This window comes from Bubalus kerabau, chromosome 6 (genome assembly GCF_029407905.1).
Source record: "Bubalus kerabau isolate K-KA32 ecotype Philippines breed swamp buffalo chromosome 6, PCC_UOA_SB_1v2, whole genome shotgun sequence".
In the NCBI taxonomy this organism is placed as follows: Eukaryota; Metazoa; Chordata; class Mammalia; order Artiodactyla; family Bovidae; genus Bubalus; species Bubalus kerabau.
This window is the reverse complement of record NC_073629.1, coordinates 23,477,743-23,501,877: the sequence shown is the minus strand read 5'-3', so window position 1 is coordinate 23,501,877 and position 24,135 is coordinate 23,477,743. Positions and strand designations below refer to the sequence as shown.

At 39.1% G+C, this 24,135-nt stretch overlaps 2 protein-coding genes across 7 annotated transcripts in view; one reads left to right on the top strand and one right to left on the bottom strand.

The window, feature by feature from the left end:
- Nucleotides 1–3,129: 3,129 nt before the first annotated feature.
- The window catches only part of FMO5 (flavin containing dimethylaniline monoxygenase 5), a 39,875-nt gene continuing 18,869 nt past the window's right edge, over nt 3,130–24,135 (bottom strand). For 4 of the 6 annotated variants that reach the window (XM_055584568.1, XM_055584567.1, XM_055584566.1 and 1 more), the window contains exons 6-9: nt 19,466–19,665; nt 15,827–16,179; nt 9,483–9,555; nt 3,130–4,938 (exon numbers count right to left, since the gene is read on the bottom strand). In XM_055584568.1, the coding sequence (XP_055440543.1) occupies nt 4,593–4,938; nt 9,483–9,555; nt 15,827–16,179; nt 19,466–19,665 (972 nt within the window). In that variant the 3' untranslated portion in view covers nt 3,130–4,592. Of the gene's footprint in view, nt 4,967–8,330; nt 8,477–9,482; nt 9,556–15,826; nt 16,180–19,465; nt 19,666–24,135 lie in introns of those variants that run through there. The other 2 variants (XM_055584569.1, XM_055584570.1) reach the window with 2 other exon arrangements.
- On the top strand, nt 6,227–7,739 carry LOC129654843 (CCHC-type zinc finger nucleic acid binding protein-like). Its single transcript, XM_055584571.1, has one exon. The coding sequence runs from the start codon at nt 6,329–6,331 to the stop codon at nt 6,860–6,862; it is 534 nt and encodes a 177-aa protein (XP_055440546.1). The 5' UTR covers nt 6,227–6,328; the 3' UTR covers nt 6,863–7,739.

The following is a 24,135-nucleotide window of genomic DNA, read 5'->3' as shown; positions in this document are numbered from 1 at the left end:
TGGGTGAGGGGCCTGGTGCCGTTCTGAGTTTTAAGACATTCCTTTCTTTCGTTAACAGACTGCTAGTGACTATATAACATCCAGCTGAAGATTAGCAGGGGGGTACTCTTTCTGTCCCCTTCTGATGCCTATGTCTAGAAGCTTTCTCTATCTCCTTTATACTTTAATAAAACTTTATTACACAAAAGCTCTGAGCGATCAAGCCTCGCCTCTGGCCCCGGATTGAATTCCCGGCGTCTTTGCATGATTCAACAACAACCTTTCAGTATGTTTTATATTACTATTGATAAAATTAACAATGCAGAGATCCAATATTGAGTAGAATTATCTCATTCATGAATGTACTTGTCATTAATATGTCATACAATTTGCTAGTGGAGATGACTGTCTTAATATACTCAGCTACAAGAAAAAAATTAACTGAGTATTTTAAGAAAATGTGTCTTTTGACCTTATATTACCATTTTTTCCTCTACAACTGTAGCCTATACTTACTCAGCAAAGGAAAATAATTGCTATAGTAAGTTATAGTGTGCCTTATTAAAACAGCTTAATTTGTAGACTAATCAAGGGAAAAGAAAGTAATTTAAATGAATGGTACTGTCCAATATAACTTCTCCTCTGAGAAAATTCCACTAGATTATGGCTCTGGGTCAAATCCTGAACCAAAGGAATATGTTTCTTTTTTATTTAATAATTTAAAAATTTTAGAATAGTTTTAAGAAAAACTTGGGAAGATAGTATAGGGTCCCTGAATATCCCACATCCAATTTATTTTATTGTTAACATTTTATATTACTGTGGTACATTTGTCACAACCAATAAACCAATCAGTACACTGTTATTAACCAAAATCCGTAGTTTATTAACACTAATTCCGTTTTCTTTTACTTGTTGTCCTTTTTATTTTCCAAGACCCATCCAAGATACATTACATTTAGACATCAGGTCTCCTTAGGCTCCTCTATACTACAACAGTTTCAGACCTTCCTTTTTCTTTGATGAGCTTGACAGTTTTGAGATGGTCAGGTATTTTGTAAGATATTCTTGAACTTGGGTTTGTCTGATGTTTTTCTCATGGGTTGACTGGGTTATGGTTTTAGGGAGAAAGACCATAGATGTAAAGTACCTTTCTCATCACATCATATCAAGAGTACATACTGTCAACATGACTTCACTGTTGATGTTAATCTTGATCACCCAGTTGAAGTAGTGTTTGTCTGATTTCTCCACTGCAAAGTTAATTCTCCTCCTTTTCATATTGTTCTCTTTGGAAGGAAGTCACTCTCTGCAGCCTATACTTAAGGAGTGGGGAATTGTGATTCAACTCCTCGAGGGTAGTGTAGTTATGTAAAGGTTCAAAATTCTTCCTATGGGAGTTTTGTCTGTTCTGCCCTATTTATTACTCAATCACTTATTTATATCAGTATGGACTCATGGGCATTTTTTTTTATACTTTATATTATAATCCAGTACTAGTGAGGCAGGAGTAGATTACCACACCCCCACCCCACCCAGTGAAGTGATTGGAGATTTATTCCCTGTGGACTGAAAGTCCAAAACAAAAATATCTTGTCAAGGGAGGAGGCTGAGCCCCGCCCATGCCATGTATTTTTCATTCTTGAAGTCAGGAGACCTCCCTGACCACACATTCACAGAAAGTCCCCTTGAAGGGGAGTGCTAAGGGATGCTTTACCCATAGGCCTTTTCCATAGAATCCATCTTGGTACATACGGGAGGATCCTGAGATATACCAAATATGAACACCGAACCAGGCAAATCAAAATGATTGGCCAAAAGAAACTGGAAGAAATGCCCCATAAAAATAATTCAAATTGCCACAAAGGGAGTGTGTCCATGTATTTATCCACACATATGGTACCCTTTTTCTTCCTAATAAATACAGGTTTCACTACTTTCTCTCTTTGTGGGAATTCTTTTCTGCAAAGCTGAAGAGCCAGGGCCTTGTCACTGACGACTGGCCTAGTGGTTAGGATTTGGTGCTTTCACCATCATGATCCAGCTTCAATCTCTGGCTGAGAACCAAAACCCCCCTTCAAGCTGCTGCAGGCCTAAGCCACTGGAGATCACTAGATTATTTGTACTGTTATTCAGCTTTGGCCACTGGGGCCATTTTCAGTTGGTTCCTGTGTCCCTATGACATACTCCCACCAGTTTGCTTTTTGAGCACTTCCTTACTTTCTGGTACTACAAAAAAGCTTTCTCTCTCTCTCTCTCCTTTTTTTTTTTTTGTATAATATAATTAGGAAAATGATATTACTTTTTAATATAATTACAAAAGAAAGATGTGGTAAATTGATGAGTATTAATCAGTAACTGGGGCTTCCCAGATAACTCAGCAGTAAAGAATTCACCTGCAATCCAGGAAACACTGGAGATGTGGATTTGATCCCTGGTTGGGAAGATCCCCTGGAGAGGGAAATGGCAACCCACTCCAGTATTCTTGCCTGGGAAATCCCATGGACAGAGAAGCCTGGTGGGTTACAGTCCATCAGGTCAAAAGAGTCAGACATGACTTAGCGACTAAACAACAACGACAACAAAATCAGTAACTAGGGCTTTGTATCTTGAGTTTGTTTTGAGTTCATTTTCCTATTCACATCTGACTTTTACCTTGGTTTATGATGATGGGTTTTTTTTTGGTAAACTTTCATATTATACATAAAGTGAGAGAGTCAATGAGCTTAGAATTACATGCTTTTTATTTAAAGAGAAAAGTGGAGTATTTATTACTGATAACTAGGAATTATGCTGTCAAAGGACTATTAATTCAACAAACTTACATGCTAAAAGAGGAAAATGTATATGTTAAAAGAAGGAAATGAAAAAGAAGTGGCTTTTCATTTACTCTTGCACTAGAATAGTCTGCAGATTAGAAAACGTTAGGTCCATTTTAGAGAAGTTACTGTATAGCAAAAGGAATTCTATTCAGTGCTCTGTGGTGAGGAAATGGGGAAGAAAATCCAAAAACAGAGGGGATATATGTATACATATAGCTGATTCACTTTGCCGTATAGTAGAAACTAACAAAACATTGTAAAGCAAGTACTCCAATTAAAAAAAAAGATACTAGGTCCATTTTAATAGAGGATAAATCCCAAGTATCACAAGAATTATGGAAGGCAAAAGACCTTATCATTCTCAAAAAGTTTTTCCACAGGCAAAATAGCAGGGAATTGTACAAATATTAATAGTTATATGATTAAGAAGAAGTTGTAGTTCTCACATTTCTGGTTCTCTTATGTATATTGGGAAAGAAAATAATTTCTAGTGTTGTTTCTTCAGTTGTTCAAACTTATTCTTTTGTTAAGTAATAGACAGTAATCCCAAAATGTATTATACAACAGCATCTTTATGAACACATCTGATTGGTACATCCAGTACCTTTCTTCATGAAATTCAGTGTGCCCAACAATTAACACTTAGCTAACTTCTCTAAGGCACAAAAACAGAGCAACACTTCTACAGATGAGAAAACAGAATCAATAGCAGCTCTTGGACATAAACTGGAGTCCCTGGTTTTCATTTCATTTGCTTTGTTTTTCACAACTTGCAATTACTGACATAACTGTTAAAAGTAGAACACCCCCTATATTTAGTTATCATCAATTTTAATTTATTACATAACTGACCTCTTTGCATTACCTTGACTTTCTGTGTGTGGGAGGGTATGGAGGCGAGACAGTGGGAGTTGGGGGTGGGGGAGGAAATCCAGTCACATTTGTGCATCATACTATAGCAGTTGATGGCTACTTATCACAGTTCCTAAGATAAAGTCTTGTATCCTAACATGACAGCTGAGAGATCAAAAAGGACTGGACCGCTAATTTAAAATCCCAGTTTTTCCAGTCAGGTTGAGCCTGTTGGCAGCTGCTAGATTGTTAGAATGATCCATGAGCCTAGATAGTTGAAGGTAGTTCTCATTGAAAAAATAGAGATGTGTTACTTAGCGGAAAAGAATAAAAATGACCAGGTATCAGATATACTAGTGAATACATAGTGAAACAAAATGTTTAAGTATCTATATATCTTATCTTAGGTGTGTACAACAGTTATAAGACAATTTTTTTCTCTTATCTTTCAGGAAAAATACATTTAGTTATATATTAAAAACAACAAAAGATTCAGCTTCTAGTAGAAAATAGTGTCAGAAGCACAGTTACATGGAGTCACCCATTTCTTATGTAGATATTGGCTTATGTTCCCCACCATAATATTTGATAAATGACAACACACATTTATTAAGCACCTGCCACATGCCAGGAATTCTGCTAAGGAGAAACAAAGATGACTAAAAGAGTATCTAAGCTCATGGTCCAGGAATTACTGGAAGGAAAAAGTAATGAGTCATAAGAGTAAGGGAAGTAAGTCAATAGAAATGAAATGCTGAGATCTCACTGTAGGGAAAAGAGGAAAAAGAATGAAAGCTTTGGAAAGAGAAAGAAAAGTAGACTTCTGGGCAATAAGAAATATCTCTTTTTGGGCATTGAATGTTGTTCAATCTTGTCAGGCTCCAAAGGCATCTGTAGATTCAGCTTTCAAAGAAAACTGGGACCATGACAATGGAACAGCTACAGATAGGTCACAACCACGGCAAAGAAAACAACAGCCAACACAAACTTGGCCATTGTTATTGTGGAAGTGTTAGAATTATCGGTTTCAGGTATTCTTGTCATTAGTGGCTTCTTGATACGATCTTGTGTGGTGAGGATCACTTTTCGAGCTCCATCCCACTTTCCAGGACCCTGTAGACGATACTGGACTGGAGTACAGGGTCCCCAAAATAACTGGAATGCCAGTTTGGGGTCAGTGAAGGCCAGGGACAGAAGATTGGGCTTGACGCCCACCAGATCAGCAAGTTCATCCATGGTACCTATATAGTCTCCCTGAATGGTATGGCGTTGGCTTTCCACAAACCTGAAGCAGAGAAGACAGAAACCATGGCCTATTAACAATTCAATCAATCGGTGCTTTCTGAGTATCTGCTTTTGGCTCAATATTGGGATAGGAACTATAGAAAACAGAGAAGAAAGAAAAGACACTGTCTCTATCCTTAAGGACCTTTATAATCTACTGGAGTAGATAGGTACACATGAAACAGAGAAGAATTCAAGACTTTGTTAAATCATGTGGTTTTAGGCTGATAAATATAGAAATGTAGAGGAGGGTAGTTGAAACAGAGCTATGATAAGTTCTTGAAGGATGTGGAAGAAATAGATAAAGTGAGCACAAAGAGGAGAGCATTACAAGTCAAGGGAGTGGCACAGTGAAGGAAGAAGGCAACAATGAGTATAGAATGTAAGCACAGAGTATTCGTGGGCACTACCTACAGTAGAGGAAGAATGCTGTAGAAAATAAGGGTGGATATATGGAAGCAAACATAGCAGATCGAATTACAGAGGACTCTGATGTTGTCAGAAAGAACCCACCACAAAAATTCTCAAGTTTGGGATCCTCAATTGTTTCATGAGGGAGGTGGTGGTAGAGTCCAAAGGGCAGGACTTCCCAGGACCAACATTAATTTGCAATCCTGAAAGGAGGGGGAGGATGACTTATCCTAACAAGGTTCCTCCAAATGGAACCAGATGGAATGATTACACCAAGTGCAGATTTGAAGAGCAAAATGGGCTTTTGGGAGAGAAAATGTGGTAACAGTACAATACCTATGTGAAAAGTGCATGCTAAGTCTCTTCAGTCATGTCCTACTCTTTGCGACCCTAGGGACTATAGCCCACCAGGCTTGTCTGTCCATGGGGTTCTCCAGGCAAGAACACTGGAGTGGGTTGTCATGCCCTCCTCCAGGGGATATTCTCAACCCAGGGATTGAACCCACATCTCTTATATCTCCTGCATTGGCAGGTGGGTTCTTTACCACTAGTGGGATCGGGGAAGCCAGTGGGATTTAAAGAGTTAACTGATGACTTTCTCTTTTTACTTTCTATTTAAAAAAAAAAGAACAGTGGGACAGAAAAGAAATAAGAGAAAAGTCAAGTCAGGTTAACTGAGATTAGATGGGCTTACTAGAAATCCAAAAAGGACAGGAAAAGGGACTTCCCTGGCAGCCCAGTGTTTAAAACTCTGCACTTCCAATTCAGGGGGAGGAGGGATGGGGGAAGGAGAGTATGGGTTCAATTCCTAGTCAGGGAACTAAGATCCCACATGCTGTACAGCCAACAAATTTTTTTAAAAAATAAAAATAGAGGGTCCCTGAAAATAAACAGCCGCCGCTTCACGAGCTGCCCTCCCGGTCTGCGCTTGAGTCTCGGCCGCTGCGGGCTCCTGCAACGCGGAAGACCTGACTGCAGCCATGAGCAGCAACGAGTGCTTCAAGTGCGGACGGTCTGGCCACTGGGCCCGGGAGTGCCCCACTGGTGGAGGCCAGGGTCGTGGAATGAGAAGCCGTGGCAGAGGTGGTTTTACCTCGGATAGAGGTTTCCAGTTTGTCTCCTCGTCTCTTCCAGACATCTGTTATCGCTGTGGAGAGTCTGGTCACCTTGCCAAGGACTGTGACCTTCAGGAGGATGCCTGCTATAACTGCGGCCGAGGCGGCCACATCGCCAAGGACTGCAAGGAGCCCAAGCGGGAGCGGGAGCAGTGCTGCTACAACTGCGGCAAGCCCGGCCACCTGGCCCGCGACTGCGACCACGCCGACGAGCAGAAGTGCTACTCCTGCGGTGAGTTCGGGCACATCCAGAAAGACTGCACCAAAGTGAAGTGCTACAGGTGTGGCAAAACTGGTCACGTCGCCATCAACTGCAGCAAGACGAGTGAAGTCAACTGTTACCGCTGTGGCGAGTCAGGGCACCTTGCACGGGAATGCACGATCGAGGCCACAGCTTAATCGCTTTCCTTTGTCGCCCCTCCTTTTCTGATTAATGGTTGTATTATTTTCTCTGAATCCTCTTCACTGGCCAAAGGTTGGCAGACAGAGGCTACTCCCAGGCCAGTGAGCTTTACTTGCCGTGTAAAAGGAGGAAAGGGGCGGGAAAAAAAAAATCGACTTTCTGCATTTAACTACAAAAAAAAAGTTTATGTTTAGTTTGGTAGAGGTGTTAATGTATAATGCTTTGTTAAAGAACCCCCTTTCCGCGCCACTGGTGAATAGGGATTGATGAATGGGAAGAGTTGAGTCAGACCAGGAAGCCCGTTCTGGGTTTCTCGAATATGTTCCCATGTAGGAGGTAAAACCGATCCTGGAAGTGTCTGTGAGCTTCCATAAATAACTTTAATTTTAGCATAATGACTGCCTTGGATTGTCTGACCTCAGTAGCTATTAAATAACATCAAGTGACATCTGTACCAGGCCCTACATAGAACATACAGCTGAGTGGGAGTAAACAAAAAGACAAACACGCGTGTTAACGGCTGTGCGCGAGCACTCGGGATGAAAGCCTGAGCAGGAACAGCCTCACCGCAGCGTCGATGCTGGGCAAATAGATGGTGATGGCAACGGTGTAGAACACGTGTTCAAAGTCTAACCCTAAAACCCAGAGTAAACATCTATGCTCAGAGTTAGCATAATTTGGAGCTATTCAGGAATTGCAGAGAAATGCATTTTCACAGAAATCAAGATGTTATTTTTGTATACTATATCACTTAGACAACTGTGTTTCATTTGCTGTAATCAGTTTTTAAAAGTCAGATGGAAAAAGCAACTGAAGTCCTAGAAAATAGAAATGTAATTTTAAACTATCCAATAAAGCTGGAGGAGGAAGGGGGGGAAAAAAAATAAAATAAAAATAGAAACACCAAAAGAAACTATTAAAAACAGGGCAGGAAAAATGATACAAAATAAATTTAAAATAGAACTGGTAAGATAGAATTCCTGAGGAAATGATAGATAGGCAAAGGAATTTATGAAATGGGACTAAAGTTTAGAGGAGAAGAAGGTAAGACAGGAAAGAATTTGAGAGCTTTCCCTTAACAGGTATTATGTTAGCTCATGGGTTTACAGGCATGTAGTGGGTCAACAGCTGTGGTATTCAGGAAGATGTCACAGAGATACACTAGTACCTGCTTTGTAGGATTGTTTCGAGAATTAAATAAACTCATACATGTAAAACACTTAGTATTTGCACAAAGTTGACCCTCAATAAAAGTTAAATATTATCCTTAGGAACTGCTCACAGTCGGAAGGTAAGTCAAAGGAAAGAAAGGAGGAAAATTGAAATGGGGTAATAATAAATATATTTAAATAATATAATAAATATAATACATGATATAAATATAATAATTGATAATAAATACATATTAAATAATAAATATAATAAATTATTTAAATAATATAATATTGTGACCCCATGGACTGTAGCCCACCAGGCTCCTCTGTCCATGGAATTCTCCAGGCAAAAATACTGGAGTGGGTGGCCATTCCCTTCTCCAGGGGATCTTTCCAACCCAGGGATGGAACTCAAGTCTCCTGCATTGCAGGCATATTCTTCACCATCTGAGCCACCTAGGAAGCCCAATAATAAATATAATTAATAATAAAAATAATAAATAGTGCCAGGGAAAGAAAGCACTCCAAGAAGGAAGAGGTGTTAAAAAGCACCAAACTCAGTAGTGAAAGAAAAATTAAGTTGTTCATGGATGACTCTTTAAGAGAGCAATTTCAGGAATAAGGATGGAAGTTACAATGGAGAAAAGGGTGCCAATTACAATTTACAATGGAGAAAAGGGTGCCAATTTAGAACATGTAATACAGAATGTTTATATTGTTGAAGTTTGGCAGTGAAAGGAAGGAGGAAAACAGGAGGGCATCTAGAAAGGGTATCAGGGTTAAATAAAAACTTTCTCTTCCTCCCAGAAGGGAGAGTTACACTGGTATAATCCCATAACTGAAGAAAACCACATCTTTGGGCATGGGGTGATTGTGCCTCTGACTTTCAGGACTTGATCAACATCAACTTCATTCAAATAAAAATCCCCCAGTGAATAAGTTTAAGTTCTGAAATTCAGATTGCTAAATAAGCACTAAGCAGCTAGCTGATGGTACCACCTTCCCAGATCATATAGACTGTTCATACCAAGAGCTACTGGGGCCTGAGTATGCTGTCACAGGCCAGCCAGCAAATGTCCTCTGCAGATCTGCAAGTCTACCTACAGATTTGTAATTTGACCATATCTACCCCTCATTAATTCATTGCTGCCCCTCCTTTCTCTGGCAGCTCTAACAGCCCTTCAAGTAATTCTTGCCAAAATAACATACCTGGTTTTCCCTCCATGTGCTTTTTCCTACTTGACTTTTCTTTTAGGCCCTACACATAGGATTTTCTTAAGCTCTTCTCTCCTTTCCCATCCATACTCTAATCACTTGGTGGTATTTCTCTATTCTGTTGTGACAAACTATTATTTCCTTTCCTTCAAAATATCTAAATCCTTAAATGAACACAAGAAAAATAAATAGAGTACAACATTGCTCTTATTAAGAATTGAATGGGAAAAATTGGGAGAATTCTTACTGTTTTGCCATATCCTCTTGAACTTTAGTTACTTCTGTCATCATTTCACTTTGTGGGGGCAATGTCTTTAACCCTAAAGAGAAAAAAAAATCAAAAATTTAAGTGTAAAATTACCTCAGTATGAATAATAATCCTATTAACAATTACCATGCTATGGAGAATTCAAAGGAAAACAGGCTAGTTTTCTGTACCAAGGAAGTTACACATTCAGTTGATCACCTTACCCTTCCACCACCAGAATATAACCATATTAACTTTGGTAGCTTACTCTTTCCCACTTTGTCTTTGGAAGAAATTTCTCCTAATCTGCTTTCCAACCAATATCTGCCTCCTCCCTAAAATAGTCTTTCAACTGGGAAATGAGATATGGACATGAGAAAATGATAAAAATTATATGAAAAGTTAGGTTCAAAGTAAAAGGGTGGGAGGATGATGGGAAACACATCTGTTCTTGTACTCAATCACAAAGGGGCTTTATACCACAGAGAGAAGGAAGTAAAAATAAACTGTCAATCTGTTTTATGCCTTAAGTCCCTTGGGAAATAAACCTTACCTTACAAGGTTTTATTATGTATATTATGTATATATACACCTTTTTTATTTGGTGAGAGTGAGGGGTAAGGTCAAAGGCAACTCAATACCCAGTCTTAACAAATAAATTTATGCACCAATGCACAAAGAGTTCCAGTAGCAGGAATTTAACACCAACATCAAGGACATGGCTAAACAAAGGTAGGATAGTACCTAACATGGAAACTCTCAATTTCAATGATTAGCTTTATGCCAGGAATTTATAGGCACTATGCCATAGAGAAAATTTGAGCCAACTTTAAAGGTACTCATACCTTATGCCTTTGCTTCTGCTGTTTTCACTGTCTTGTATGCCTTTCCCTTTACTCCTTATTTGTGTAGAAAAAGCCTGTTCATTTCCTCCATTGGTTGTATCCAACTCTAAACCCAACTCTAAAGTGGAGCCCAGCATGCTACAGTCCATGGGGTTGCAAAGAGTCAGACATGACTTAGGGACTGAACAACAACTGTAGAGTTTAGAAAACCACCAAAGCTGGACTTGCATTCATTGAATAGAGATTTATTAGCTGCCTCCCATGTGCTAGGCATTGGTCTAGTCTTGGAAGACAAAGGCAAATAAACTTGACTCTTGTATTTAAAGAACTTTCAGGGACTTCCCTGGTGGTCTAGTGGTTCAGAATCTGTCTTCCAGTGCAGGGGATGTGGGTTCAATCCCTGGTTAGGGAACTCAGAACCCACATGCAGCAGAGCAGAGAAGCCTCAAAGAGCTTTCAACATATTACCTGCTGTGTTTGCTGCTTAGTGGGTAAGTCAGCTAGAAGATTTAGAAGATGATAGGATCTAGATAGGATCTAGAAGATGATAGGATATATGGTAAAAGAAGTGAAAGATAGACCTGAAAAAGCAGCCTTTATCCAATTTGTGAAGGAACTTGAATGCCATGCTATGACATAATGCCTCCTTGTGATCCAGAGAATTGTATCATTTCATATGGTTTGCAAGGGAAGAAAGTTACTAAATGAAAGTGGGATCCTTGCAAGGGCTCTTGAGAGGTTACAAAAGAGACAAAGATAAAAGAAAACTAGATTTTGGTCAAGGCAAGCAAGTAGACAGTGTTCTACAAAAGGCTGTAATATTTCCTTAACAAGAGAATAGTAATTCTAGAGAACAAAGGAAGAAAGGAAATGGGACTTGGTAGGAAAGAACACATCAGGCAAGAAGACAGGCTGAGCTGGGCATGTGTGAAATTAGCTGATTCTAAAGGCTTAAAATCAGCATAGTGAGGGTAGAATTCAGGGATGAGAAAGGCAAGAAATTTGGTAGGTAGAATGTAGGGGTATGAGTATTAGAAAAAAACTCAGGGTTCCTTTTGGAAGTTTGATAAATTTATAGGGATTCTCTGATGATTCCTTCCTTCCGAGTGTTAAAAGAAAGCTGGAGGAATTAGCACTAAGGTCTGCTAGCATAGAAAACTGGGCTTTTTATACAATTCCCCTAAAATCCCCTAATCCCACAGCCATAATGCAGAATCTTCCAAATGCTTTTTCCCTAATCCTCTCAATAGTTCACTTGTTCTGGAAGAGTCTCAGTTGTTTGTTCAAAATATATTAAGGTGCTGTGGCCTATTTTAATGCAACTTTTTCCTCTTACTTAATTGACCACTTAAAAGATCCACTTAACATGACTGGAATTAGCCAACTTAATGGGTTACTTGCATTGGATTGCTGGTCCAGTGCTCAAGGAGTACACAATCTACTAGATAGAATTAAAGAATTAAGAAATGAAAGAACTCTGGGACATCCCAGGTAGTCCCTGTGGTTAGGACTCCATGCTTCCAATGCAGGGGGCATGGGTTTGATCCCTGGTTGGGGAACTATGATCCTATGTGCCCTGTGGTGTGGCCAAAAAATTAAAAGAAAAAGAAAAGAAAGAACTTTGGGGAAATCTGGAAAAGCTTTTTTTTTTTTTGCTAATCTTTTTTTAAAAAATTATTTATTTTAATTGGAGGCTAATTACTTCACAATATTGTGGTGGTTTTTGCCATATATTGTCATGAATCAGCCATGGGTGTACACGTGTCCCACCATCCTGAACCCCGCTCCCACCTCCCTCCCACCCATTCCTCTGGGTTTCCCAGAGCACCAACTTTGAGTGCCCTGCTTCATGCATCGAACTTGCACTGGTCATCTATTTTACATATGGTAATATACATTTTCAATGCTATTCTCTCATATCGTCCCACCCTTTCCTTCTCCCACATAGTCCAAAAGTCGATCTTTACATCTATGTCTCATTTACTGTCTTGCATATAGGGTCATCTTTACTGTCTTTCTAAATTCCATATATATGCGTTAATATACTGTATTGGTGTTTCTCTTTCTGGCTTACTTCACTATGTGTAATAGGCTCCAGTTTCATCCACCTCATCAGAACTGACTCAAATGCATTCTTTTTTATGGCTGAGTAATATTTCATTGTGTATATGTACCAAAACCTCCTTATCCATTCTTCTACCAATGGATATACAGGTTGCTTCCACGTCCTAGCTATTGTAAACAGTGCTGCAATGAACATTGGGGTACATGTGTCTCTTTCAATTCTGGCTTCCTCGGTGTGTATGCCCAGCAGTGGGATTGCTAGGTTGTATGGCAGTTCTATTTCCGGTTTTTTAAGGAATCTCTACACTGTTCTCCATAGTGGCTGTACTAGTTTTCACTCCCATCTATCGCCATTGTTTCTTTTTCTCTACTACCATGAAGTGTTCACTAGGAAAGAAGCTTTAATTTTTATAAGAACTCTGAATCCATTCAGTTTAGTCACTCAGTCATGTCCGATCTTTGTGACCCCATGAACTGCAGCATGCCAGGCTCCCCTGTCCATCACCAACTCCTGGAGCTTACTCAAACTCATGTCCACTGAGTCAGCAATGCCATCGAACCATCTCATCCTCTGTTATCTCCTTCTCCTCCTGTCTTCAATCTTTCCCCAGTATCAAGCTCTTTTCCAGTGAGTCACTTCTTCACATCAGGTGGCCAAAGTATTGGAACTTCAGCTTCAGCATCAGTCCTTCCAACGAATATTCAGGACTAATTTCCCCTAGGATGGATTGGTTGGATCTCCTTACAGGCCAAGGGACTCTCAACAGTCTTCTCCAACACCACAGTTAAAAAGTAACAATTCTTCGGCACTCAGCCTTCTTTATGGTTTCTCACAGCCACACATGACTACTGGAAAAACAATAGCTTTGACTAGATGGACCTTTGTCAGCAAAGTAATGTCTCTGCTTTTTATTACGCTGTCTAGGTTTGTCATACCTTTTCTCCCACGGAGCAAGGGTCTTTTAATTTCATCACTGCAGTCACCATCTGCAGTGATTTTAGAGCCCAAGAAAATAAAGTTTGTCACTGTTTCCATTGTTTCCCCATCTATTTGCCATGAAGTGATGGGACCGGATGCCATGATCTTAGTTTTTTGAATGTTGAGTTTTAAGCCAACTTTTTCACTCTCCTCTTTCACTTTCATCAAGAGGCTCTTTAGTTCTTCATTTTCTGCCATTGGGGCAGTGTCATCTGCATATCTGAGGTTACTGATATTTCTCCCAGCAATCTTGATTCCAGCTTGTGCTTCATCCAGCCCAGCATTTTGCATGATGTACTCTGCATATACGTTAAATAAGCAGGATGACAATATACAGCCTTGAAATACTCCTTTCCCAATTTGGAACCAGTCTGTTGTTCCATGTCTGGTTCTCACAATTGTTTCTTGACCTGCCTACAGATTTCTCAGGAGGCAGGTGAGGTGGTCTGGTATTCCCATCTCTTTAAGAATTTTTCACAGATAGTTGTGATCCACACAGTCAAAGGGGCTTCCCTGGTGGCTCAGCTGGTAAAGAATCTGCCTGCAATTCGGGAGAGCTAGCTTCGATCCCTGGGTTAGGAAGATCCCCTGGAGAAGGAAAAGGCTACCCACTCCAGTATTCTGGCCTGGAGAATTTCATAGGGTCACAAAGAGTCGGACACAACTGAGCAACTTTCACTTTTCACACAGTCAAAGGCTTTTGCATAGTCAATAAAGCAGAAGTATATGTTTTTCTGGAATTCTTTTGCTCTTTCTGTGATCCAACAGATGTTGGCAGTTTGACTCTGGTTTCTCTGCCTTTGCTAAATCCAGCTCGTACATCTGGAATTTCTTGGTTCACACACTGTTGAAGCCTAGCTTGAAGGATTTTGAGCATTACCTAGCTAGCATGTGAAATGAGTACAATTGTGTGGTAGTTTGAACATTCTTTGACATTTCTCTTCTTTGGAATTGGAATGAAAACTGAACTTTTCCAGTCCTGTGGCCACTGCTCAGTTTTCCAAATTTGCTGGCATTTTGAGTGCAGCACTTTCACAGCATCATCTTTTAGGATTTGAAATAGCTCAGCTGGAATTCCATCACCTCCACTACCCTTATTTGTAGTGATGCTTCTTAAGGCCCACTTGACTTCACATTCCAGGATGTCTGGCTCTAGGTGAGTGATAACACCATTGTGGTTGTCCAGATCATTAAGATCTTTTTTGTATAGTTTTCCTGTGTATTCTTGCCACCTCTTCTTAATATCTTCTGCTTCTGTTAGGTCCATAATGTTTCTGTCCTTTATTATGCCCATCTTTGCATGAAATATGCTTTTGGTATCTCTAATCTTCTTGAAGTGATCTCTAGTCTTTCCCATTCTATTATTTTCCTCTATTTCTTTGTATTGTTCACTTAGGATGGTTTTCTTATCTCTCCTTGCTATTCTTTGGGATTCTGCATACAGATGGGTATATCTTTCCTTTTTTCCTTTGCCTTTCACTTCTCTTCTTTTCTCAGCTATTTTTAGAGTCTCCTGAGACAACCATTTTGCCTTTTTGCATTTCTTTTTCTTAGGGATGGTTTTGATCACTGCTTCCTATACAATGTTATGAACCTTCATCCATAGTTCTTCAGGTACTCTGTCTATCAGATCTGATCCCTGAATCTATATGTCAGCTCCTTTTTAGTACTTCAAATGGCACATTTTCAAATCCCTTAACCATTCTTATCTCTCTCCTTTTAATGTACTCAAGTTTCACTTTTAAAATATCTTTAGGTGTGGTCTGACCACAGTGTGGTCTGACTTAGAGAAGAATGTTGTAAATTCCAGGATATTATCGTTTTTTAATTATATCAGGTATAATTAAGTCTTTTAGAAGCCACATTATTCTGCTAATTCATACTGAACCTACTATCCCAAACCCTACAGTTTTTTCTCATGTTCTCATAGCCAAAACTTTCTGAAAAAGGGAATATAAAGGGGGAAATTGAGAATTTGAGTGCCTGAATCTTCTATATTCTGGACTAGTCTTTACCAGGTCTTAATTTTTTTGCTGAAATCAAGTCACAGCACTTCTATATTTGACTTTCTCTAACTATAATAAAAGAAGACTGCTTCACAAATATGTATCCATTTTCTAAAATCTAGAAGAGTGGATTTTAATCTGGAGTACACATTATAATCACCTGGGCAACATTTTCTCAATGATTTTATATCAGCTCCATCTCAGACTTATTAACTAAAATACCACCAGCAAAACATGCCTATTTTGGGAAAATTTCCCAGGAGATTTTGCTATAGGTCCATGGTTATAAATTACTACTTTATATTCCCTCAACAATTAATTTTTGAGCACTAACTTTGTGCCAGGCACTGTTTTAATCATACATACTATCTGGCTATTTATAAGCAAGAACATAAATATAATTAAACATACTGCTAAGTAATCAGGTAATCATCTTACATGGTCACTTACCTTTAAATACTTGAGTGGCCCAGCGTCCTTGGAGCTCTGAAATGGGCATAATGGCACCCAAGGGCTGGATCAAGCCTATGATTGCAAGAGTTGGCTTTTCAAGGTTAGGAGGGAAGACCTTTTTATACAGGGATACCTTGTTTTTGACTACTTGGACAGAATCTTCAAGAAAAGGAAATGCAAAGCTATAGCCTGTAGCAAAGATAACAGCATCAATGTCATCCTCCCTGGAGCCGTCCTCAAATATGGCTGCTGTCTCTGTGAACTCCTTCACATTTGTTTTTACCTTCACAAAGCCAGAAATTATACGGTTTGGCAGGTCATCATTTACTGTTGGATGCTGACTGAGAGCTCTGTGAATGATGATAAAGAAGGAGAAATGAGAGAGATCATGAGAGAGAGAGAGAGAAATCATTACCATGTAAGTAAAATTCTGCTTTGATTGAGGCGGTTAATCAATATGCCAATAGTCTCCCTTTATTCATGAAATTTGGGAAGGGTCTAATATATACCAGCTTGATAAAGATAAGGATGATCTCAGAGTAGATGTTGGACTGTGGAAGGCATTGAAAGGGAAAATGTTGGAGAAGTAAGGGAAGAATGGTCTTATTTGAAAAGTACATGTATGGTTTCTCACAGAATAATAATGCTCTTGGTGACATAATAAGGCCACAGTCTTGTGGTTTCTATCCATATGTCAGAAAGTCTGCAGAACTGTATTATCAGCATCCTATTGAGCCTCATTTTGGTTTCAAAGGCCCAGGAGGTAGTCTTGAACCACTATTTTCCAAACTGTATAATGAACTACATGTGTATAGTAATTTACATTTATAAATTGATTTTACATACATTAACATAAACCTAATGAAGGAGGCAGGACAGTTACCATTATCCAGGTTTTATAGATGAGGAAACTGAGGACTAAAGAAGTTAAGTGACTTGCCTAAGGTCCTGCAGCCTAGGACTTTAGGATGTATATCAAAATGGTTTTTTATGAACTCCCTTGAGATCCTCTGGGCATGGTAAGTAGTGTTTCCTAGAAATAGCATAGGATAAGGTGACAAAAAAATGACAGGTTTGCAGAATTTGGACTGTGTTAACAAGCTCTGAGAATCCTCAGCCTGTCATGTTCGGACAGAGCTGGCCTCTTCCCAGGAACTGGTCTGTTTAAACAGTATTACCGACTTGCTGCATTAGTAATTCTTTGACTCAAACCTTTAGGTTTGTGATTCTGTTCTCATTCCAACCTCATCATTTCATCTTTCTCTCCACACTTACTCCTTTTCACTAACAGTACCACAATTCCACACTGTTGCCCAAATCACAGAACTGTGAGTCTTACATCTGGTTACTGAGGCCACCCTTTCTCCTTTAAACATCTTCAGAATCATTTTACTCATTCTCTGTTTCACCTGGACTGTTATAGTTGGCTTCAGGGTCTCCTGCTCCATCCCCCTTCAATCTATGTTCTAGATTGTTAAAAAATGTATTTATTATTATTATGTCACTCACTTGCTTAAAACCTTTCGATGATGGCTCTGGACTTTCTTCATTCAAAACTTTTTATTTTATTTATCTCCAGCGAACCTGGAGATGTACTCAGGCACTCTTCTGTCTCTGCCTAATAGTCCAGCCCAACGAAACTATGTGTAGGTCTTACAGCATAATATATTTTTTGCTATTCTAAGACCTTGTATTTATAATTACAATGCTACTTCCTTACCCTATTTGTTTGACTATCTCCTATTATTTCATAAAGACTCAGTTTATTTTTGTGATTCCCAAAGTTTTGGATGCTACAGTTTCCATAATTGGGTCAAATAAATGGCTGAAAGTTTGTTGGGAAACACACTCTCTAAGTATCATCCCACTGATTAATTTCAAAGGAAAAAAATATCTTTACAGAAGAGAAACCTGGTAGCTACTACCAAATCCATGTGATCAAATTTAACATCATTAATATGTAATAAACTGCTGTCATTTGGTTCCTGATGTGATCCACCAAGAAGGCACAAGATAACCTATGAGTATTTGCACCAGAACCATTTAATCTAAATGTAATAGAGGAAGAACAACTATGAAAGTCCAAATTTAGAGACTTCCTGCAAAACAAATGGCTTCAATTCTTTAAAAAAACAAAAATCCATGTAAAAAATAGGGAATTATTTCAGATTAAGAGAGACAAAAGAGAGATGACAACTGAATGCAATGGTGTAATACCTGACAGGATCCTAGATTTTAAAAATAAAAAAGCTACAAAGAATTCCCTGGCGATCCAGTGGTTAGGACTCTGCACTTTAAGCCACGCAGTGTGGCCCCAAAATAAAAAGCTACAAATATTATTGAAACAATTTGGGAAATTTGAATATGCAATATATTATCAATAGATAATGGTACTTTATCAATGTTCAGTTTGCTAAGTGTGGTAATTATATTATGTTTATGTAGAAAAATGCCCTTTTTCTTAGGTAATGTATGCTAAAGAGTGTAGGGTAAAGTGTCTTATTGACTACAAGTAGTTGCTCAGAGTCAGACACGGCTAAGCAACTTCACTTTCACTTTTCACTTTCATGCATTGGAGAAGGAAATGGCAACCCACTCCAGTGTTCTTGCCTGGAGAATCCCAGGGACGGGGGAGCCTGGTGGGCTGCCGTCTATGGGGTCGCACAGAGTCGGATATGACTGAAGCGACTTAGCAGCAGCAGCAGCAGCAGTTACTCTCAAATAGGTCAGGGAAAAAATGTATGAATGCATGCATGGATATATAGATACTATATATGTATGGATCTATATACCTCCAGAAAGTGAGAGAAAGGAAATATAGTGAAATGTTAATAATAGGTCAACCTAAATGAAGGGTATATGGGTGTTCATTGTACTTACTATTTTATAGCAAGTAAATCTAAACATTAAAAAAATTAAAAGTTGGAGGGAGTAAAAAGCATTTAAAATCACCCTCTGGAAATGCTATCACAGTCCACTTCTGTGTGAAGACTTCTGTCCTTCATAATCTCCATGCATTTCTCTTATAACATCATATTCTACCACCTGTCTTCTTGTTAGAGTATTTAAAGAACTAGCCATTTCTCATATATTGCTTATGTGATCTCGGGCAAGTTAGTTTCTCTAATTGTCAATTTTTATATTTGCAAAATGGAGATCAAAATAGTACCAACCTATAGGGCTACTGTGAGGACTAAATGATATCATGCATGTAACACATTTAGCACCATGTTTCTCTTATATTAAGTCTTCAAAAAGGTAAGATGTTAGTATTACTATTAGGTCTTGAGTCTCAGTATTCTCAAGCCAGTTTACTGCTTGGCTTAGATGCTCGGTTGTTAGATGAGTGAAGGATGCACTGCCCTCTACTACCATTTTATTGTTGCTGTTGGGCATCATGTAAAAAGAACTCGTACCTTGGAGAATGATAAAATGATTAATGCCAAGGAGAATTCTAGACCAAAAATTACAGACCAGTAGATCTTGGACTTCCGTGGGGGCAAGGTAGAAATCTGATTTCTGATTCTGTGCATCTGTTTCATGTACAGGTAGAGATAAGCTCTACTGTTAGCCTGTGGGCACAGCCTTTATACTTTGTTTTGGCCATCCCTGCCAACTCCAAGCCTTGGAACGTACCTGTGTTTAGGCTTCAGGCCAAACATTTCATGATTAAACCTTTGGTTAATCTTTTTTTCCAAATATCTATTTGTTGCTGATTCACCAGTAATCTTCTTCAGCAAATGATTAAATCGAGATGACAAAAGTATATCAAAAGGATATCCATAGTCTCCTACACGATTGATGATCCAAGCCCCTCTTCTGGTGCTGAGGAAAACCTGAGGGATGGGGAAAAAATAATTTTTGCTTTTGCCATTCTCTGAAGAAATGGGAGCCCATTTTTTTCAAGATGAAGTTCAAACTCATTAATCTGGCTTTTTAGTCCCTGCCTATCTCTTTATTTATTTAAATTTCCTGCCATTTTCTTCTCAAACACTAAGCTTACAATTAAATTGGTATATTCACTGAACAAGAATATATCTTGCTGTAAGCTACCACTGCATTTCTGTTTAATGTCATTATGCCTCCCTGAAAGTCCCCCTATTCCCTAAATTCTACAAAGCTTATTCCTTTCTAAGATCCAGAATCAAGTCTCCCTCCTCCATAAGATACCACTGATCATTCTGGCTGATAATTTTCTCTCCATTTTCTGAACTTCTCTAGCACTTATCACCTGTCCAACTCATTTAAAATCAGGGGACAGTAAAGCTGATAGCAAGTGGACATCATTTAATCTAAAACCTTCAATCTTTTCTTGGCCTTTGACACTGTTTGCATTATTACAAAAAAACATCAATTATACTGATATTTAACATTGTGTATTCTGATTTTTGTCTTTCCAAATGAATTTTCTCCAAGGTGGAAGGTATAGCAGATATATCTTCTAGTTCCCAACATACCATCATCACCATTTCCATTTATTGAGAATTATAACCCATAAGTCACTGTACTAGGTCCTTTATCTGTATTTTTATTTGATCAATAAATAAATACCTCTTGAGGTAGGTAATGTTATGTCCATTTGATGGATGAGAAACATGGAGAAGATGAATAATTTGCCTGAACTCATATAGCTACTAAGTGGTAGAGCTGAATTTCTAACCTAAGTCTTACCTACGCCAAAGCTTATGCTTAAGAAATGTTTCAGTTATTTAAGGGAAAAACTGAAAATTGCAAGTAGAACAACATGGGAGCTGGTCACTCTTTCTGTGTCATCTGCTGGCTCAAGTCCACATTCAGAGCTAATAAAAGTTTGGTATTCAGCTACTTGGCAAAAGCATCACTTTGTCTACATTATAACACTCTCTAGAGATAGTTTCCAGAGTTGTAAGCTATTTAAGTGGAGAAGGAAATAGCACCCCACTCCAGTACTCTTGCCTGGAAAATCCCATGAATGGAGGAGGCTGGTGGGCTGCAGTCCATGGGGTCGCTAAGAGACAGACACGACTGAGCGACTTCACTTTCACTTTTCACTTTCCTGCATTGGAGAAGGAAATGGCAACCCACTCCAGTGTTCTTGCCTGGAGAATCCCAGAGACGGGGGAGCCTGGTGGGCTGCCATCTATGGGGTTGCACAGAGTCAGACATGACTGAAATGACTTAGCTGCAGCAGCAAGTACAATGTTTTGTGGGTTTTCTTTTTTTTTTTTTTTTGTCCATGCCATGCAGCAAGTGGGATCTTAGTTCCCCAACCAGGGATTGAACACGCACCCTCTGCAGTGGAGTCTTAACCACTGTACTGCCAGGGAAGTCCTTGTTTTATGTTTTTTTGTTTAAGTCCTCCTGTTAAAAAGTTCTCAACCAATACATTATAAAGCAATTATCCTCTATTTAAAAAATAGTAAAAACTTCTCTATGTATAAAATAGTGACAATAATACATATGTCACAAACCTTTATCAGAAACATATCCACCTTACCTCAACCCACTCTTGCTGCCTTGTTCTATGGCAATTTATGGTTCCTCAGTGCTTGTAAAGAAATAGAGGAAAACAACAGAATGGGAAAGACTAGAGATCTCTTCAAGAAAATTAGATATACCAAGGGAACATTTCATGCAAAGATGGGCTCAGTAAAGAACAGAAATGGTATGGACCTAACAGAAGCAGAAGATATTAAGAAGAGGTGGCAAGAATACACAGAAGAACTGTACAAAAAAAAAAAAAGATCTTCATGACCAAGATAATCACAATGGTGCGATCACTCACCTAGAGCCAGACATCCTGGAATGTGAAGTCAAGTGGGCCTTACAAAGCATCACTACGAACAAAGCTAGTGGAGGTGATGGAATTCCAGTGGAGCTATTTCAAATCCTGAAAGATGATGCTGTGAAAGTGCTACACTCAATATGCCAGCACATTTGGAAAACTCAGCAGTGGCCACAGGACTGGACAAGGTCAGTTTTCATTCCAATCCCAAAGAAAGGCAATGCCAAAGAATGCTCAAACTACCACACAATTGCACTCATCTCACACGCTAGTAAAGTAATGCTCAAAATTCTCCAAGCCAGGCTTCAGCAATATGTGAACCATGAACTTCCTGATGTTCAAGCTGGTTTTAGAAAAGACAAAGGAACCAGAGATCAAATTGCCAACATCTGCTGGATCATCAAAAAAGCAAGAGAGTTCCAGAAAAACATCTATTTCTGCTTTATTGACTATGCCAAAGCCTTTGACTGTGTGGATCACAAGAAACTGTGGAAAATTCTGAAAGAGATGGGAATACCAGACCACCTGACCTGCCTCTTGAGAAACCTATATGCAGGTCAGGAAGCAACAGTTAGAACTGGACATGGAACAACAGACTGGTTCCAAATAGGAAAAAGAGTACATTAAGGCTGTATATTGTCACCCTGTTTATTTAACTTATATGCAGAGTACATTAGGAGAAACGCTGACCTGGAAGAAGCACAAGCTGGAATCAAGATTGCCGGGAGAAATATCAATAACCTCAGATATGCAGATGACACCACCCTTAGGGCAGAAAGTGAAGAGGAACTCAAAAGCCTCTTGATGAAAGTGAAAGTGGAGAGTGAAAAGTTGCTTAAAGCTCAACATTCAGAAAACGAAGATCATGGCATCCGGTCCCATCACTTCATGGGAAATAGATGGGGAAACAGTGGAAACCATGTCAGACTTTATTTTTGGGGTTCCAAAATCACTGCAGATGGTGACTGCAGCCATGAAATTAAAATACGCTTACTCCTTGGAAGGAAAGTTATGACCAACCTACATAGTATATTCAAAAGCAGAGATGTTACTTTCCCAACAAAGGTCCATCTAGTGAAGGCTATGGTTTTTCCAGTGGTCATGTACGGATGTGAGAGTTGGACTGTGAAGAAAGCTGAGCACCAAAGAATTGATGCTTTTGAACTGTGGTGTTGGAGAAGACTCTTGAGAGTCCCTTGGACTGCAAGGAGAACCAACCAGTCCATCCTAAAGAACATCAGTCCTGAATATTCATTGGAAGGACTTATGCTAAAGCTGAAACTCCAGTACTTTGGCCACCTCATGCGAAGAGTTGACTGATTGGAAAAGACTCTGATGCTGGGAGGGATTGGGGGCAGGAGGAGAAGGGCAGAGGATGAGATGGCTGGATGGCATCACTGACTTGATGGACGTGAGTCTGAGTGAACTCTGGGAGTTGGTGATGGATAGGGAGGCCTGGCGTGCTGTGATTCATAGGGTTGCAAAGAGTCAGACACAACTGAGTGAACTGAACTGAGTGCTTGTAAGGCCAAGCTTCTCTATAGCTGACAATTTAACAAGCCAATGGTATTAAAGAAAGCTCATGCCTTGGGTCCCTACCACATACTTTGAAAATTCTTTTATCACATCACCCACATACATTTTTACCCTTTATTATTTACATAACTGTTTCCTATTAAATGCTTATTGAATTAATTCATGGAGTAACATATAAAATCAGTTTTGTGGCAATAGATGGGGATAAACCTGAGAAAAAGTGTTATTGAATGGAATTTCTGGGTAAAGGTTATTTAACAAAGTTGTGGCATTAAACTTCTATTTTTAAAGTAATTTTTTTCAAAAGTAATTTAAAATGTATGTTTAATTAAAGTTACTGAAGAACAACCAGGCATTTAACTATGCCAAAAAAGTTATGATTCCATAAAGACATGAATCTTTATGATTCCAGAAAGACAATGATGTCTTTTTCTAGGAATTTATAATGAAGATACTTTCTTCCCAGTTCAAAATCTATGATACAAAAAAAAAAATAAAATAAAGAACAATCAAAAAACCCTCAAGGACATAGAAATGGCTTTACTGTGGATGTAATTCTATGTTAACTAATTGTACACGGAAGCTGGGGAGAGCTGCTTGCACGTGCTACAATGTGGATGCTTTTCATACTGATGTCTGTTGTCTTTAGAGGATTAGACTGCCTTTTTTTTTTTTTTCATTTGGGGAGTGAAGAAGAGTGAAGGGGAAAATTCCCCTACCAGCCTATGAGTGAAAAGCTTTCAATGACCCAGTACACTTTCCTTCAAAATAAGAGCATAGCACTTCTGCTGGCCAACAGGTGGTCCACACTGGATGCTGCATTCTAACAAGCTCTCCCAGCAATCACTTGGTCTTCTTCAAAGCCAGAAGCACCCTCCGAAGAGACAGCTGAGAGCGATTATGGGCACAGTCCTTGGTCATAACTGAATTCCTTAGAGTGAGGCCAGATAAATGATGGAAATCTTAACTTGTAACCTGGCTCAGTCACATCATCAATCATGATGTT